This window comes from Thamnophis elegans, chromosome 13 (assembly GCF_009769535.1).
Source record: "Thamnophis elegans isolate rThaEle1 chromosome 13, rThaEle1.pri, whole genome shotgun sequence".
In the NCBI taxonomy this organism is placed as follows: Eukaryota; Metazoa; Chordata; class Lepidosauria; order Squamata; family Colubridae; genus Thamnophis; species Thamnophis elegans.
The window spans coordinates 20,717,180-20,736,116 of record NC_045553.1 but is presented as its reverse complement, the minus strand read 5'-3'; the positions used below and the strand labels follow the sequence as shown (position 1 = coordinate 20,736,116).

Below are 18,937 nucleotides of genomic sequence, written 5' to 3'. Positions count from 1 at the left end.
TTGGACCTAACTGAATTAAGGAGGAATTTCTGACCATGAGAACAATTGTTCCATTGCAATGAAGTGTTTGCCTTTATGTTTGCAAGAAAACATAAAGAATAATGTAATTTGTAGCAAGCCTCTGGCTGGACCACTTGTTTTCTAGATGTTTTGGTCTGATCTGTTATATTGGCTTTTAATGAGTTACAGATAGTCCTATTTGTATAGGCAAATAGAGGGAATAAAAGACCCAAGGGACAAATATAGGAGGAAAACTAAAAAGAAAATAAGGATCAGAAGTGGGTAAGAAATGATGGATAAGAAAAAATAGAATAAAAGAATAATTTTATGATTATATTTCAATAATGTGTATTAATATCAGAATTATACAGGTTGGATTATTATTTTAGCAGTGTGACAGATATCAGGATAATATTGTAATATAAATGGATATGAAGAATGGGAAAAATAGACTTCGAGTGACTGTACTACTAAATATGTATAACAATATGAAGAACAGTAGAACTTACGGGGCGATTAGGGAATATAAATCTAAACATGTGTATCAGTAGTAGAATTATATGGATTGAAGAACTGGAAAGAGCACGAATAGAAATACCTTAAATGTATAAACAAGATATTGAAACTGTATAAGGAGATATTGAAAAATGGAAGAATGAAGAATGGAATGTTGATTTAACTATGGAAATATGAAAACAAAGTAGGTGGAAAACACGTCTTTGAATATTATAGCGATATGAAAGGGGGGGAAGTCAAAACGGGGAGAGAAAATAGTGGGGGGAAATAATTATTATATATTAATATGTTAAGATATACAAAAGGACAGAAAGATAGTTCAGAAAGGAAGGGTGATAATAAAAGACATGTATAAATAATATGAAACAATAGAAATGAAATGTAATATTTAGGAATAATAAGAGCATGTTTATGTGTACTGAAATGTATGTTACTCAGTTACCACACCATTCATGCAGTGATATGTATAAAGACTATAAAAAATAAAAAAAATGATTGAAAATAAAAGATAGTCTTCAATCTATGACCACAACTGACCCCAAAATTTCTGTGGCTAAGCAAGACAGGGAAGTGAGTTTTGCCCCATTTTATGCCCTTTCTCGCCACAGTTCTTAAGTGAATCACGACAGTTGTTGCAATAACAACACAATTGTCAAGTGAATCAGCCAACCCTGTTGCTTGTCGGAAGGTCACAAAAGAGAATCAAATGACGCTGAGATGCTACGACTGTCACAGATACGAGCCAGTTGCCAAGGTTCTGAATTTTGATCATGTGACCCTAAGGATGCTGCAGTCATGAGTGTGAGGAACGGTCATAAGTCACTTTTTCGGTGCCGTTCTAATTTCAAGTGTCACTGAATGAATTGTTGTAAATTGAAAACTCCTTGTGTTTTTCTTTTCCCTCTAAATCTGAGCCACGCTGCATAGAAAAGAATTGTGGGAAGCTGAAGGAATATAACTTATTTATTCCCAGCCACAAAAGAATTCAGCTCCTGGGCCACCATGAGAATCCTTTGCCACCTAGTGGTGAATTCCATTTGCATTGGCTTTTCATTTTTGATTAAATAAGGGGAAGAGGTTTTGCATATTTACTTATTTATTGTATTTTTATACCGCCTCTCTCACTGAGGCCATGATTCTGGGCAGCATACCATATAATAAAAGTAGAAAGCATAATGCAAAGCCATTAAAATTAAGAAATTTAAATATAAAGCTAATAGGAACCTCCATATTGATGAAGTACTTGGCTTTATGTGGGGGAAATGGCAATAGCAATAGCGCTTAGACATATACTGCTTCACAGTGCTTTTACAGCCCTCTCTAAGCGGTTTACAGAGTTTACTCTTGCGCCCAACAATCTGGGTCCTTGTTTGCTGACCTCAGAAGGACGGATCTTTTTGATTGCCTGTTTGCATTTTTTTCTTTTTCTTTTTTGATAGAAGCCCTGAAGTTTTGAAGTTTTGAATATTTTTTTTGTTTTATTGCCCCTCTCTTTTGGCTTACTCCCCCCTACCCTTTTGTAATATTCAAGATATATATGTGTGTAATATATGTGTATATGTATGTGCATGTGTGTGTGTGTGTGTGTACGTGTACGTGTACATGTACATATACATATACATATACATATATACATACACACATACACACATACATACATACATACATATATATATATATATATATATGCGTGTGTGTGTGTGTGTGTGTATGTATGTATGTATGTATGTATAGACAGACAGACAGACAGACAGACAGATATAGATATTTTCTCTTCTTTCTTCACTCACCCTTATCTCTTATAAGATCTTAACGCCCCTGACTATCTTTTCTCTACCTATTTCCTCTCTTTAAAAACAAACAAACTGGGCCTTAAAACCTGGAACTGATTGGAAAAAGTGGTCAAGATTTTCACTATTTTTTTCCTCTTCGCCCATCCCTCCTATATTCTTTATTATATTTTCCATATTCCCTTTTTTTCTAATTTTAATCCTGACCGTATCTGTTTGCTTTTCTACCTAATTTCTACTTCCCTTCCTTCTCTTTTCTTTCTTTTCTTTTCCCCTTCCTTTTTTATAGATAACTACAATTAGATTAAGCCTCAAAAAGAAAGAGAGAGAATAAACCAGGAAGATAAGCTGGAAGGTAACAGTGATTTGATTTGATTTTGATTTTATTGTCATTTATAGGCCGCCCTTTTCCCTGAGGGGACTCAGGGCGGCTTACAATTCGTGGGGAAGGAGTGCAAGACAAAACATGAAGTGGGCTCCACTACTACTACCCCTGCCTCTTCTCCGGCAGGTGGGCAAAGATCAATACAAACAATGATTCAGCAAGAAAAAGAGAAGGCTACAACACTAGAGACAATTATGCAAGCAATACAAAAATTACAAACAAGCACCGATGAAAAACTACAAAAATTACAAACAAGCACAGATGAAAAACTAGATAAACTAGTGAAGAAGTCTGAAAATATGGAAAAGAGGATGGAAACAATGTATCGGAGAATCAGAAACATAGATCAGAAACTAGATCAAACAGAGGGAAAGATTGTAACTATACAAAACTGGATTATCAAACAAGAAGGTAGAATGCAAAAAAATGCCGAAAAAAAGGAGCAAAGAGAGAAGAGGGATGAAGAACTTGACAATCGATTGACTGAAATGGAAATAGAAAGCAGCGCAATAATAGGATGGGAGATGGAGCATTCTGAGTATTTTTAAAGATTTCAAAATATAACAGAAGAAAAGGGAGAGAATTTGCCACAAATAATATCTGAAATCTTTATGGATTTGTAGAGATATCTCAAGAGAAGATGCTGGATTATATAGATGAGACGTTTCAAGTAAATACAAGATATGCAACGAGAAACTCTCTTCCAAGGGAAGTCTATGTAAGATTTACTAAAAAAGCACTAAAATTACAAATATTGCAAAAAATAAGAGATAAAAAATTAGAATACAAAGGCAAGGAGATTGTAATTTTAAAGCAAATTCCTAGAAGAGTGCGAGAAAAAAGAAGAAAATACCAATTTTTGACTACAACCCTACTCAAATTAGGAGTTAATTATAGATGGCTGATACTGGAAGGTTTAATATTTATATGGAAAGGACAAAGATACAGAATTGATACAATTGAAAAAGCAGAAGCCTTTTATACAGAACATCTGAGAGGAAAGGTGGAGAAATCTGGAAAAGAAGAACTTCTGGTGCAATTGTTAGACATACCTATAACTGAATCTGAGAAGGTGGAAGGGGCCGTAGGTGGGATTGACATTGTAGAAGGTGCTGTGGGCGGGATAGAGATTAGAGAACAACGGCAACCAAGAACAACTAGAGCTAAAAATCCTAATTATAAAATATAAAGATGGAAGGAACAAAATTGCTTTCAATCAATGTAAATGGACTTAATTTGGTAATCAAAAGAAGGAAAATATTCCATAAATTAGAAAAGCTAAAAATAGATATAATCTGCTTACAAGAAGTACACATTCAACAAAGACACGATTGTTTATTAGTACAACCAAAACTTGGCAAAACTTTCACCTCTTTGGCGGACTGTAAGAAAAGAGGGGTGACTTTTTATATTAAAGATAACATCCCAGCAAAACAAATTTATACAGATGAGGATGGAAGAATTTTGATGGTGGAAATTATGGACAATGTAAGGAAAATACTCTTAATTGCAATTTATACACCTAATGAAAAACAAGATGAATGTTATAAAAAACTCCATAAGAAAATAATTGACTTAGAGTATGCTGATATTTGTATGATGGGAGACTTTAATGGCATTATAAACCAGAACATGGATCATAAAACCCATAAAACAATAAAACCAAATAGAAAAACACTCCCGAAATCTTTCTTTAAGATGATGGATGAAATCAATCTAAAAAATATTTGGAGAGAAAGAAACCCCACCAAAAAACAGTATGCCTTCTACTCAAATAGACACCTATCATTCTCCAGAATTGATATGATTTGGGCCTCAACGGATCTTTCTGACAGTATACAAGAAGTTGAAATTGAACCAAATATCTCAGCCGACCACAACCCAATGACCATAAAATGGAGAGCACAAAGAACAAGATCTAGATGGACTTTAAATAACACGATACTGAAAGAGAAAGACTTTGTAAAGAAAATCAAAAAAGAATTGACTTTCTTTTTTAAAGATAACAAAAAAGAAGATACATCCTTGCAGAACCTTTGGGATACAATGAAGGCCTTTTCTAGAGGTCTGATAATAGACTACACAAGAATGAGAAATTCAAAGAAAAGACAAACATCCAAAAATCTAGAAAAAGATTATAGTATCTTGGAAAAAGTACTACAGAAATCTTCACAAAAGAAAGAGATTAAAATAAAAATGGATATAATTAAACATAAAATAGACTTACTGGAAAAGGAGGAACTGGCCCAAAAATTAGAGGCGCTAAACATAATTATTTTGAAAATGCAAACAAACCAGGTAGATGGTTGGCATACAAACTGAGAAAGGAGAGAGAGGCAAAGAAAATACAACAACTAAAAGACGAACAAGGACAAACCCATTATGGAAATACAGAAAAGAAGAAAATCATACAAGATTACTATGCTAAATTGTATGAACAAGAGAATATTAAAGAGGAAGAAGTCAAACAATATTTACAAAATGCTAATCTTCCCTTAATACCCAGCGATATCAGAATTATGTTAGAAGGTAGAATAACAATGATGGAATTAACTCAAGCGCTAAAAAGACAAAAAAATGGGAAGGACCCCGGCCCGGATGTGGCTTACCTGTGGAATTCTACAAAATGCTAGAGGAATCCTTGTCTCTTCCCCCGTTAGAAGTTATGAATGAAGTAATGATGAAAGTAAAATACCAGACTCCTGGCTAGAAGCATACATTACATTAATACCCAAAGAGGAGGCAGACCACACGCAAATTAAGAACTACAGACCAATCTCCTTGTTAAACTCAGACTATAAATTATTTGCCTCTATACCGGCAGAGAGACTGAAAAAATATTTAAATGGGTTTATCCATTCGGACCAAAATGGTTTTCTACCAAAGAGGCAAATTAGAGACAATATAAGAATAATCTTGGACACTTTGAAATATTATGAAGCTCACCCCGAAAAGCAAATGGCCTTGATGTTTCTTGACGCGCAGAAGGCTTTTGATAACGTGAACTGGTTATTCATGATACAACAAATGGAACTAATGAACTTTGACAAGAACTTTATTCAAGCTATACAAACAGTATACCACAAACAAACAGCTAAGATAATGATAAATGGAGAATTGACAGATCCTATTGAAATAAAGAGAGGTACGAGACAAGGCTGTCCATTGTCACCGCTGTTCTTTGTCCTAACGCTATAAGTTTTAAACAGAAGAATCAGAGAAGAGGAAGAAATAAAGGGAATGACTATTAAAAAAGGAGAATACAAGTTGCAAGCCTTCGCAGATGACTTAGTCTTCATTCTCGAGGAGCCATTGGAATCTACACCCAAATTGATAGAATGTATTGAGGAATATGGAAAAGTAGCAGGTTTGAAAATAAATAAAGACAAAACAAAAATCATGACAAAGAACATATCAATAAAGCACAAAGAAGAACTGGCAGAAATCTCAGAAATCTCAGTTACGAACAAGGTCAAATATTTGGGGATCTTTTTAACAGCTAGATGCAGTACCCTCAAAGAGGATAATTATTTTAGATTGAAGCAACCAATTGTAACGGACTTGGTGAAATGGGAAAATCTCCAACTATCAATGATCGGGAGAATCTGTACAATCAAAATGAATATTTTACCTAGAATCCTATACCTGTTTCAGACAATCCCAATTAGGTTGGGGAAAGATTACTTTGAAGACCTAAATAAATTGGTGTTGAAATTCATATGGCAGGGGGGAAAAGCAAGAATAAAACGCAAAGTGTTGCAAGATGCTAACTCAAGAGGAGAGTTTGGATTACCTGATTGGGAACTATGCTACCAGGCAGCTAGTCTGATGTGGATCAAGGAATGGGTAATGTTAGGGAATGGTAGGCTTTTGAATCATGACTTGCTGTTGGGATGGCATGCTTTTTTATGGTATAAGGGCACTAAAGCACGGGGTTATTTAGGAGGCACCATATAAGAGAGGCTTTGTTATTAAACTGGGAGGTTAAGAGGCTACACTATTTAAAAATTCCAGTCTGGATATCAACCATTGAAGCTTTTTCATATCCAATAACATACAAGAAGGAACAAACAGTTAGATATGCTGAGCTATTAAATACAGAGGGTGAACTCAAATCGATACAAGACTTGAAACAGGAAGGTATTGAAGTTAATTGGTATCCATATGTGCAAATACATTCTAGGTATAATGAAGATAAAAAAGAGGGTTTTTATGATAAAATGATTGAATTAGATAAAATCTTAACAGGTACCGATGAAAAGGTGATTAAAAAACTCTTCAGCTACTTACTAGAGGTGAAACTCCATGAGGAACAAGTCAAAGAAACTATGTTAGCTTGGGGGAAAAACTTTGGGCATGGGATTGAATTAGAGAAATGGCAAAAACTGTGGACTCAAAATTATAAAATGACAATGTCAATTGCATTTAAAGAGAATTTGTATAAGATGTTTTACAGGTGGCATTTATCCCCATCGAGAATTTCAAGAAGGTCCAAGAACAAATCCGAAAAATGTTGGAAATGTCATCAGACACCAGGCACATACTACCACATATGGTGACTTGTACCGAAGCAAAAAAATATTGGACTAAAATCCACATGTGGCTGGAGAAAATGATACATAAACATATAGATTTAAAACCGGAACTCTTTCTATTGGGAATAATACCAGAAACATATAACAAGGACTTGAAATATCTGATCGTGAATGTTTTAACAGCTGTTAGAATTGTATTTGTCACAGGAGGAAACTATCCGGAAAACAATGAAATGTACCAAAATGAGTAAGCTTACATTTGAAATTAGAGAACAAGAGGATGAGCAATATTATAAAGTGTGGGACTTGTTTTACCAATGGTTGGATAAAAAAACCTGGGAATGAAACTGTTTACTTATGTTGTAGTAGTTTTTTCTTTTTTCTTTTTTTTCCTGTTACGATATAGAATACTACTTATATGATATATAAAGGACAATAATGTTTTTAATGTATAAGAGTGGGATGATTTGAATACTTTGGTATAATTGTATGTAGTGACCATTTCATATTAGAAAGATCTTTGTATATTAAACAGATCAATGATGATGTAAGGAATAATTGATATATAGATGAATTGAAATATTTAACCACTATGAGGACGCAGATTGTTGTTGGGGGCAATATGCTGACTCTGTAAACCGCTTAGAGAGGGCTGAAAGCCCTATGAAGCGGTATATAAGTCTAACTGCTATTGCTATTGGTATATGGACTAATAATTAATAATGGCAAACCATTCTTGGAATTCTGGACGATTGGAGATATTATGGCCAATTGAAAATATAAATGTATATTATAAATTAATGGGAATTCTTTGTTCCAATCTTCGCTTTTACTCTTTGGAGATAGGTGATACTATAATACTTTAAAGACTCATTGTTATTTGATAGATAATTATGAATACAAGGAAATAAGGATTGTTACAAATGAAATAATATTAATGGTAATCTGAACCCATAATGCTCAATGACAGCGAAACATTCAGTTATGTTTAATGTAAACCAGTGATGTTAGTCCTAAATCTAAGAATTGATGCACAAAAACTTGTAACCAAACGACATGCTTGATGAAATGGAGGAAAGTTGTTCTTCTTTCCTCTCTTGCTTTGTTTTGTATGTGTTGTTTTGTTTAAAAAGAATAAAAATATATTTTAAAGAAAAGAAGGACGGAAGGCTGAATCAACCTTGAGCCAGTCAAGACCTAACCACAGTTGGTGCTTTGGGTGGGAAGCTTTTCATTTTTAGCTGGGTTACTTAAGGGATACACCTGTTCAGGTGACACATTCCTGTGTGGAATGGACCGTGAGGTGGGCAGGTTGTGAATTGGCAGTGAAGAGCCTTTGCAGGGGAAGATTAATAGTGAGGACTGGTGTGGTGTGATATGGTCTCCAGCCAAATATGTCCTCTGATCAGATTTGTCAGGGAATTGCGCAGCCGGTGTCCAAATGGAGCCAGAGACATTGTCACAAATTGGCAGTTTCATGTAAATAAATATATTTTCAGGAGACAAACTGGAGCATCTCTTTGGGGATGAAGGATTAATGGCCTTGCTCCTTTCTTGTGTCTCTTCCAGATGTAAACAACTTGTGTGTCCTGCTAGCTGGATGGCAGCCATACTCTTTTAGGGAGCCTGAAGGTAAGAAAAACCCTGGATAAAGATATCATTAGGGCTCTTTCCAGAGATGATGGACTAATGGACTTGCTTTCTATTGTGTCTTACAGAGGACATGAACAAACTGTCCACTCAGTTGGCAGGATGGCACCCTTTTAATGCCCCATCTTCCCTTTTTGTAGGTGAGTGTCTTTCAGCAATCATAACACAGTAACATAATATATTAGGAAAGACTAATGGCCTTGTTTCTTTTGTCTTTCAGATGAACCGAATGAGCTGTGCCGCTGGCTACCTGAGTGGCAACCATTTCATCTTGGACAGTGCTAAACAACAGCTGTCCAAGGTAAGAGTTTTCCAGCCATTTTGTTTCATTGGGGGGGTTGGGGGAGAGAGGACAGGAAATAAGACAGCCACGCCATGGCTATCCAATAAACATGGTAGGGCTGATGCAGAGATAGCAATAGCACTAGCACTTAGACTTACATACAGTATATGCCACTTCACAGTGCTTTACAGCCCTCTCTAAGCAGTTTATAGAGTCAGCCCCTTTACCCCAATAATCTGGGTCCTCATTTGACCCACCTCGGAAGGATGGAAGGCTGAATCAACCTTGAGCCTGGTGGGATTTGAATTGCAAATTGCAGGCAGCCAGCAGTCAGCAGAAGTAGCCTGCAGTACCATACTCTAACCACTGCGCCACCATGGCTCTAATGAGATGAAGGAATAAAGATCTTCTTCTGTATATATGTCTTACAGATGACCTCAATGGCATATGCCATCAGCTGGCCCAGTGGCACCCATTCAAAAACTGAGCACCCAGCCTTGTTTGCAAGGTGAGTGTTTCCAGGCCATAAAAACTTTAGCCTTCATGTCCCCAGTCAAATTACATTGAACCAGACCTGAGCCAAGATTAAAACTGGTCCTTGTTGGTTCCTATGATGAAACAGTCCCTAAATACACCATTTGTGCTGAGTTCCATTATTAGGCTCCAAGGGAAGGATATGGAGAGAAATGAAACATAATAATCAGGTACAAAATATCTTAAAGTCCATATCCAGACAAATTTAAGTATGGATCAACAGGTTTCTATGGTAATAATTTTCTTTTTCTCTCAGTAATAATAATACTAATAACAACAACAACAGAAGAGCAAGCTTGCAAAGGATCTTGGAGGTCTTCTAGTCCAACCCCTTGCTCAAGCAGGAGAATCTGTACCATTCCAGACAAGTGGCTGTCCAATCTTTTCTTAAAAAACCTCCAGTGATGGAGCACTCACAGCTTCTGGAGAGAAGCTGTTCCACTGATTAATTGTTCTAATTGTCAGGAAATTTCTCCTCAGTTCTAAGTTGCTTCTCTCCTTGGTTAGTTTCCACCCATTGCTTCTTGTTCTACCCACTGGTGCCTTGGAGAATAGTTTGACTCCCTCTTCTTTGTGGCAGCCCTTGAGATATTGGAACACTGCTATCATGTCTCCCCTAGTCCTTCTTTTCATTAAACTAGACATACCCAATTCCTGCAACCGTTCTTTATATATTTTAGCCTTAATAAATAATACATTTTCCTTATTTGTGGCTTAGTGTGGTGTGATGTAAACCTATCTGTTATGGTTTGTAGTTTAAAAAACATCATTTGTGGCTTGGCACATTGTGAGAACTTTGTTACTTAAGGCTTAGTCAGTAGTTTGTGATCAAACCAGCCAAGGCTTCGTGCACATTAGATACCTATTAATACATTATTTTCTTTCGCATCCAAAGGAAGGATTTTTTTTAAAAGAAGGAACCAAGGACACTCGGAAATTGCTCTTTATTAGAAGTTCTTAGGATGGATTGTAAGACCAAATTTAAGGAAAGCACAGAAGGCTTAAGATGCTCGAACAACAGAATTATCTTCAGAGGTAGAAGAATCTTGTTTCTTGGCTTGCAACTGTTGGCAGGGCATCTTCAGAGGCTCCAAGGCTAATTCAGGGTTCCACAAATGGAAATACCCAAAATATTTAAGATGCCAGCCTTGACGCAACTACTGGAATGTACTTCATCTAGGTGGGAAAGAAGGAAGAGAAATCAGTAGGGAAGAAAAGGGAGATGTGAAGAGCAGGGGAGAGAGAGGGGGAGGGAGGGAGGGAGAGAGAGGGGGGGGTTGCTTCTTTCTATGCATTTATATTTGATCCAAGTATCTTTTATCTTTTTTGCAGGACCATCCAGTACAGGAGTCTCCAACCTTGGCAACTTTATGACGTGTGGACTTCAACTCCCAGAATTCCTCAGCCAGCATGCGCAGTCCACACTTCGCAAAGTTGCCAAGGTTGGAGCCCCCTGTACTGGATGGTCCTACCAACTGAGTCTGTGTTGGCATACAGAGCCATTTCTGAGGGCATCTAAGGCGTTGTCCTGTCAGCTCCAGCGCATATGCGTACCCTGGCCACGCGAGCACATGCAATAGCACCCAAAACAAAAAAGGTCTAATCTAGATTTATATAGCTTGCTAGTTTCATCGACATATTTTGTTGACCTGAACAGCCTCTCTCCAAACTAGAACAGAATGCTTCCTTAAGATTAAGGCAGCGATGAGTAGAGGGCAATTTTACATGAATATGAGCCCCATTTAATTCAAAAGGTCTTGCTTCCAGAACAGTGAGTACACTATTAGAGTCTTACAGAGACTTAAAAATAATAAGTATTGTGCTTTAATGGTTCTTAAAATTGATCTTGGCGATCACACAGTTTTTATTTTCAAAATACAATGCCGGATGCCTTTACATTGCGGAATTGATCGGAATTTAATCTGCCTTTCTACCATACCTTCAAGTTCATGAAATTGTTCAGTTAAAATGGAAGCCCTCTTGGCTTCCTTCTAGGATACTCACGTTCAACGCGTTCAACTTTATAAACAGGTATGTGCTTGCAGAGATGCTCGATGTGTTTTCCAAAAACAAGCCATTCTTTGATTTCTCCCAAGAAAGAATTTCCAGCTTCGTATTTTACCCATAGGTTTCTTCCGGACAGCATTTGACGCATCATCTGAAACGAGACATGGATTGAAAAAACAAGGTTCAAAGGGCAGCTGACAAATTGGACTGTTGCAGTAAATATTACTGTAAATAGGCAGTAAGTATTTATGATGCTATAGAGCACTGCACACTAAGACAACTAGACACAAGGACAGTTTTTTCCGAACGCCATCACTCTGCTAAACAAATAATTCCCTCACCACTGTCAAGCCATTCACTAAGGCTGCATTACTATTACTATTAGTCTTCTCATCGTTCCTATCACCCATCTCCTCCCACTTATGACTGCATGGCTGTAATTGGTTGCTTGTATTCTTACAATTTATGTTGATATTGTTTCCTGATTGCTTATTTGTACTCTATGACTATCATTAAGTGTTGTACCTTATGATTCTTGATGAATGTATGTTGTCTTTTTAAGTATATATGGACCAAAGACAAATTCCTTGTGTGTCCAATCACACTTGGCCAATAAAGAATTCTATTCCATTCCATTATATTCATCTATTCTATTCTGTTCCATATTTTATTCTATACTATCCTATTCTTCATTCCAATATCTATTCTATTCTATTCATCTATTCTATTCTATTCATCTATTCTATTCTATTCATCTATTCTATTCTATTCATCTATTCTATTCTATTCCATATTCTATTTTATTCTATTCTATTCATATTATTCTATTCTATTCTCCCCATCCCATCCTTCATTCCAATATTCTATCCTATCCATATTCATCTATTCTATTCTATTCTATTCTATTCTATTCATCTATTCTATTCCATTCCATTTTATTCAGAATTGGGTTTCCCAATCTGATTCCTTCCCCATATCTGGGATGGTAGTTTTTCAATATTGTGACCTCAACACAACTGGGTAGTACCATGCTCGAGAAAGTTGGCTTCTGCCATGTAAATGTGTTAAGCCTCTAAGTGTTTCAGGTCTCTTTAGGTCTTGGAGTAAAAACTTCCAAAATCTTGGAACTGTCAAAAGGGATTTCCAACATTCTCTTTATTGAGCTGTGTCTCTTCCAATAATGGGAAACCACGCTTCCTGTCTTTCTTACCACTGGACTGAGTTGCACTTAGGACACCAGTTTCCCCACAGATTCCCCTTCTGCCTCTTGACTGTTTATGCTTACTCTTCCTTGCATTCTTTTTTCTCTCACAATCTCTTGCTGCAAAAGTCACACAACACTGGAAGATCTGGGCTGTTGTGAAGGCCTTTGTGTCTTCCCAAAAAACGAGAGAGCCAAGAACATTCCCATGGCGGAGCAGGTAGAGATGTCTCCTGAAATTGAGGTTGGCCCCTTGGGGCTGCATGGCTAATGTACTACTGTAACGCTCTCTACATGGGGCTGCCCTTGAAGAGCACCTGGAGGCTTCAACTGGTCCAGAATGCAGCTGCGCAGGTTATCATGGGGGCACCTAGGTGCTCCCATGTTACACCCCTTTTAGGCGGCCTGCACTGGTTGCCGGTTGTTTTCTGGATGCGATTCAAGGTACTAATTATGACTTTTAAAGCGCTCCATGGCTTAGGCCCAGGATACCTGCAAGACCACCTACTGCCACCGGTAGCCTCCCACCGTCCAGTGCGATCCCACAGAGTTGGCTTCCTCAGGGTGCCATCGGCCAGACAGTGTTGGCTAGCGAACCCCAGGGGGAGAGCCTTCTCTGTGGGAGCTCCTTCCCTCTGGATTGAGCTGCCCCCAGAGCTTCGTATAATCCCCGACCTCCGGTCCTTCCGGCGCACCCTAAAAAGTTGGCTTTTCCAGCAAGCCAGCCTGGCCTGAACAAAACAAAATAAATTATTGATTATTGTTAATTTTAATTGATTTTTTTTAAAAAAAGTTATTGTTAATCTTAATTGGGTTTGTTTTTTGGATATTCTATCTAATATTTTTTTAACTTTTGTAATATGTGTTTTTTTTAATGTTGTACACCGCCCTGAGTCCTTGGGAGAAGGGCGGCATATAAATCCAATAAATCAAACCAAACCAAAACTAATGCTCTCCAAGTTAATGTTAGCATTTGGGCTTCTACCATGATCAAAGTCCAGCAGTGGATTCCTACCGGTTTATACCAGTTGGGCTGAACCGGTAGTGGTTTGGTGGCCTGAGTCGCTAGCATGTGGCGCACCCACGAGTGAACCGGATGTAGTGACTGCTGGAACCCATTCCTGTCATAGTCCCCATCCTTGAAACAAAACTATAGTGAATACACTGGTCAGAGAATCAGGAGAAAATTGGGCTGAGTTGGGCGGCCATCTAACTCCCTTTCTGTGTCTCAATTGTCCATTCTCTCTTCTTTCCCTTTTCCAGCCTTGCACATTATCTCCCAACATTTACCTGTTTCTCATAAGCCAACCGGCCAATTTCTTCAATTTCTGGAATGTAGCCTTTTTCCATCTTCATCACGAAACAAGATCTCCGGGAGAAGATCCTCATGGCGATGTATCCCTGTTGTGTCAAAAGGAAACGAATAACAAATAAATTCCATTAATAATCGTTGCGTCTGATCTGGAAGCCATCTTTTAGATTGGGCCTTCCGGCTTGCCACAGTCAATACTGTGGGGAAACTAGAGGGGGGATTATATGGGGTAGGGAGGATATGTATAGTCATAATAACATTCTTTTCTCAGAGTCAAGGACACCTTGCCCTGCACCTGGAGTGGTGTGACTAGAAAGCATCTCCAGTGGGGATGGTGACTGATTGGTCCACGGGATGGACATGTGGGTGCTGGGCGCGGACTTGGACTTTCATTGGGTGGGGAAAACCTGGAAGCTTTCAGATTCAGGTTTTCCCAGATGTGCCAACATGACATCTCTAATAAAATGAAACTTTGAGGAACTTCAAGGCTCAGAGTCTTCTTTCATTGGGGGGGGGGGGGCGTTACTTGGAACCCTAACACATTGGATATTAAAGTTTAAAATGTGCAAGAGGGACATACAACTAAAATTCAGTTTTACGGCTTGGGTCCCTCCACACAAGTTGTGCCTGCATATCCCAGAATTCCCATCCTCCCGGTCTGCCTGTACCAAACAGGAAATCTGGGACTTGCAGTTCTAAGAGGGTCTAATCCAGAGGTGGTATTCAGCAGGTTCTGACCAGTTCTGGAGAACCGGTAGCAGAAATTTTGAGTAGGAGAACCGGCAAATACCACCTCTGGCTGGCCATGCCTCCATCTATTCTCTGCCTTCTGAGTCCCAGCTGATGGGGAGGAAAAGGAGATTTTGCCACACCTACAAGGCCACGCCCACAGAACCAATAGTAAAAAAACTTGAATCCCACCACTGGTCTAAGCTTGAGGCAGGAGATTGAGTGAAAACAAATGGATGTCTTTTGTTAGAAGTGGAACTACATACAGTAGAAGAACCCCCATTCTTGCACTGACAAGGTGAGTGTACAAAGGACCGGTCCAGATTCACACTTACATGCTTATAGTCAAAAATTGTATCAGAAGAGCAGGACCCCTCGTGGACGTGGATGATGGCTACTTTCTTCTCATTGTCTATGGTGACTGTCTGCTGGATGTAATCACCATTCATACTAGGGATGCTGTAAATCTGAATGCGAGAGAGTTGATTTGTCATCTAAAGTGAAATGCAGAATCCGAGAGACCTTGGCTCTCAATGTAGATAAGATGGGACTGGCTGACATTCATTGATATCAAGCCATAAACCAAACAACCAAGCATATACTAAATAAAACCAAGGTATTATTGGGTAAAGTGCACAGCTACTTAGCTTATGCGATGGGTAATGAATTTTCTTTATTCCCCAGGTTTCGGAACGTTTTTTGAAATCTTTTGCAGATTTTTCTGCTGCTAAGAAGAATGCATTCTCTTCCACAGAACAGAAAGAGTGATTAATCATTCATTCACACATTTGATTTATTTATTACTGGTATTCCTAAACTTCTCTACATGAAAACAGCTATGAGAGGCATAGAATCCATAAGGGATGGCAATATTCCTTAAAAATATTGTTGCAATGCACCACTCAGAAAAGTAACTTTATTGTTAGCTCATGTTTACCTACAGTCTTTGGGACTGGATGTCTTCAAGGACTGGAGGCCTATGTGAAGAGAAATGTTCAGGCCATTTCTTAAAAAAATGACCCCTTCCCAAATCAATATATTAAATTTGCAAGCTAAATGCATGTATTTTGAGCCTGGCATTCTTCTGAAATAATTTTCAGAGCGTGGGCTAGGTGTACTGCTCTACAGAATTATAACCAGCTTGTATAGCTGCCCTTGTTTTAAAGGATCATCGTTGGGCATGTGCAGAATATCTGCATGACATTACAGGGGGGAGGGATTATCTTGGTTCCACTTTTGAATTGTTTTGTTCATAGCACAGCAGAGATGATTACCTGGAAGGAAGCAGAGGCTGCATTCCAGAAGAATCCCAGCAAAATTAATGATGCTGCCTGGAAAAAAAAGAGAAAGAAGAGAGCCATCAAATGTAGTGGTCAAAAGGAGAGCAGCCCCATCTGAATGAGGAAGTACGATGTCCATGCAGGAACACCTGAAGAACCTGATTGATGTCCATGCAGGAACACCTGAAGAACCTGCTAACCTGATCTGCAATCTTCCACAGAACTCAGTTATTTTGGGAGACCACACTTTTCCAACCTTTGCTACCAGCAGAGTGTATAATAGTATAGTGTAGCCTTTATTGTCATTGTACCTCATGTATACAACGAAACTGGTTCTAGCCTCACTGTTGCAATCCATGACAACAATGGATTGTCAATGGATGTCAAACAACATAAATAGTATAATGAATAATCCCTATGCAAGTAATTAGGAAAGAAAGAAAAAGAAAAACTAGTCATACGTTTCCACGTGTGCGTGGAGCGATTGTGGTTGTATTTAAAAGTCTCACAGCCCAAGGACACAAACTACTTTTAAACCTATTTGTTCGACTGGCTATCCTTCGATGTCTTCTGCCCGATGGTAGAAGTGCAAAGAGACACTGGCATATAGGGCACACTTCTCCTTCTTTTGATCCATATTGCTGACGTCTCTGGCCTCTGGGGCTTTCTACATGGGAACTGGCTGGAGAATCCAAGGATGGAATGTGGAGCCTTCTGCGTGTAAGCAAGTAAGCCCTCCCCAGCTCTGAATCAAAACATGTCCCACTGCACAATCAATCCCCTCAAAACAGCACATTTAGTATGGCCAAATACTTTCCTATACAAGTGTCAGTGCAGAGCATAAGAATGGAACTTCAGCAAAAGGTGCATCAGATTATCAGGGGGTAGAACTAGAAGACCTTCAAGGTCCCTTCCAACCTTATTGCCAATGCAATCCTAAATTGCATTAACAGAGGGGATACAATCAAGATCAAGTGAGGTATTAATACCACTCTATAAAGCCCTAGTAAAACCACAGCCAGAGTACTGCATTCAGTTTTGGTCACCACACTATAAAAAAGATGTTGAGACTCTGGAAAGAGTGCAGAGAAGAGCAAACAGGATGATGAGGGGACTGGAGACTAAAACACATGAAGAACGGTTGCAGGAACTGGGCATGGCTAGTCTAGGGAAGAGAAGGACCAAGGGAGACAGGACAGCAGTCTTCCAATATTTGAGGGGCTGCCACAGAGAGGAGGGGGTCAAGCTGTTTTCCAAAGCCCCTGAAGACCAAACAAGGAATAATGGATGGAAACTGATCAAGGGGAGATTCAACCTGGAAATAAGGAGGAATTTCCTGATAGAACAATCAACCCATGGCAAAGAAATTGCCTTCAGAAGTTGTGGGAGCTTCATCCCTGGAGGCTTTCAAGAAGAGACTGGACTGCCATCTCTCAGAAATTGTGCAGGGTTTCCTGCTTGGGTGGGGGTTGGACTAGATGTCCTCCAAGGTCCCTTCCAACTCTGTTAATCTGTTATTATTCTAAAATCTATGTTCTAGCTTGTTAGCAAGACCAGTTCATGGTCATTTGGTGTTTCAGCAATCAAAAACCTTTGGGGGCATTACTAATTTTGAAACTTTCAAAAGGCATTTGAACATTATCTAAATGTTGTCCATCAAAAGGCCTCCAATTGCTGAGTACAGCTGGTTATGTGCCAAGGCTAATGCCTTGCAGGAGATATTTTGCCCAAACCTGCTTTCATAGCTTTCACCAAGCTAACCAACATATGGCGAACACCTCTTTCATTTTCTTAAGAGTGATTCTCCTTACCTAGACAATCCACACTGGTCCCTAAATATTTTTCAGGTTTTTTTTTAAAGAAGAATGTGTCAGATATACTCACAAGCCTGTTCATTTTTCTTCCAGGTGAGGGACAGAGGCTGAGTAGCAAGCGAAATAAAACTCCAGGAACATTGAATATTTATATCTGGACTGTAGGTGTGGGGGGACATTGGACAGAGATGCTTGCGTCTCGTATCTGTGGGACACACCCTGGTAAATAGTTTTATCTGTAATGTGGGCTGAGCGGATACCCAAGCCCTGAAATTTCTGAGCACATTACTCATGGTTGCATGATTTCATGTTTGTCATTTTGCAAAGACCAATAAACCTCTCCCAAGATGATTTGGGGATAAAGCTTGTCTTTCTGGTTTAAAAATTGGGTCAAGGGTAAGTAAGAAGAGAAAAAAGTAAGGACTTTTAGGGTATTCCTAAAGAAGGCCAAGGATGATCAATTCTCTAGAGCAGGGATCTCCAACCTTGGCAACTTTAAGTCTGGCGGATTTCATCTCCCAGAATTTCCCAGCTTTGCTAGAATTCTTTATTCTTTATTGGCCAAGTGTGATTGGATACACAAGGAATTTGTCTATGGTGCATAAATAGTTAAAGGGGAGATCGGTAATATTGAATAGGATAAAGTCTTCTTATATGGCCATTCATCCACTTTTGCATTCATGCCCCCGACTCAAGAAATGCAATCTGGAATTTCCTTCCAGAATTTCCATCTGGAATTCTGGAATTTCCTTTGGAATATCCTTCCAAACCACCAGCAAAGGCTGGCGGGTCAAGTTTGGTCAAGTATATTTGGGCAGTATCCGGCTAAATGGCTACAGGTTACCAACCCTAGTTTTAAAGGGCCATTCAGAATACCCCTCTGACTTACCTGTTCAAACAT

The 18,937-nt window shown here is 38.6% G+C and overlaps 1 protein-coding gene across 1 annotated transcript; it reads right to left on the bottom strand.

Moving 5' to 3' along the window:
- Positions 1–10,773: 10,773 nt before the first annotated feature.
- Positions 10,774–18,937, bottom strand: GKN2 (gastrokine 2). The gene is made up of 6 exons (XM_032229456.1): positions 18,926–18,937; positions 16,217–16,273; positions 15,278–15,409; positions 14,192–14,302; positions 11,698–11,851; positions 10,774–10,869 (listed from the first exon to the last, which is right to left on the bottom strand). Exons 1-6 carry the CDS (start codon positions 18,935–18,937, stop codon positions 10,790–10,792), a joined length of 546 nt encoding a protein of 181 aa, XP_032085347.1. The 3' UTR covers positions 10,774–10,789.

Bases quoted from the DNA above. Each gene is read 5' to 3' on its own strand.
- GKN2 (XM_032229456.1), bottom strand. The intron at 14,303-15,277 runs GTAAGTGTGAAT...TTGACACAACAG, and splicing joins CAATTTTTGACTATAAGCAT to GGATACATCGCCATGAGGAT. The intron at 10,870-11,697 runs GTGAGTATCCTA...TTTCCCACCTAG, and splicing joins TAAAGTTGAACGCGTTGAAC to ATGAAGTACATTCCAGTAGT.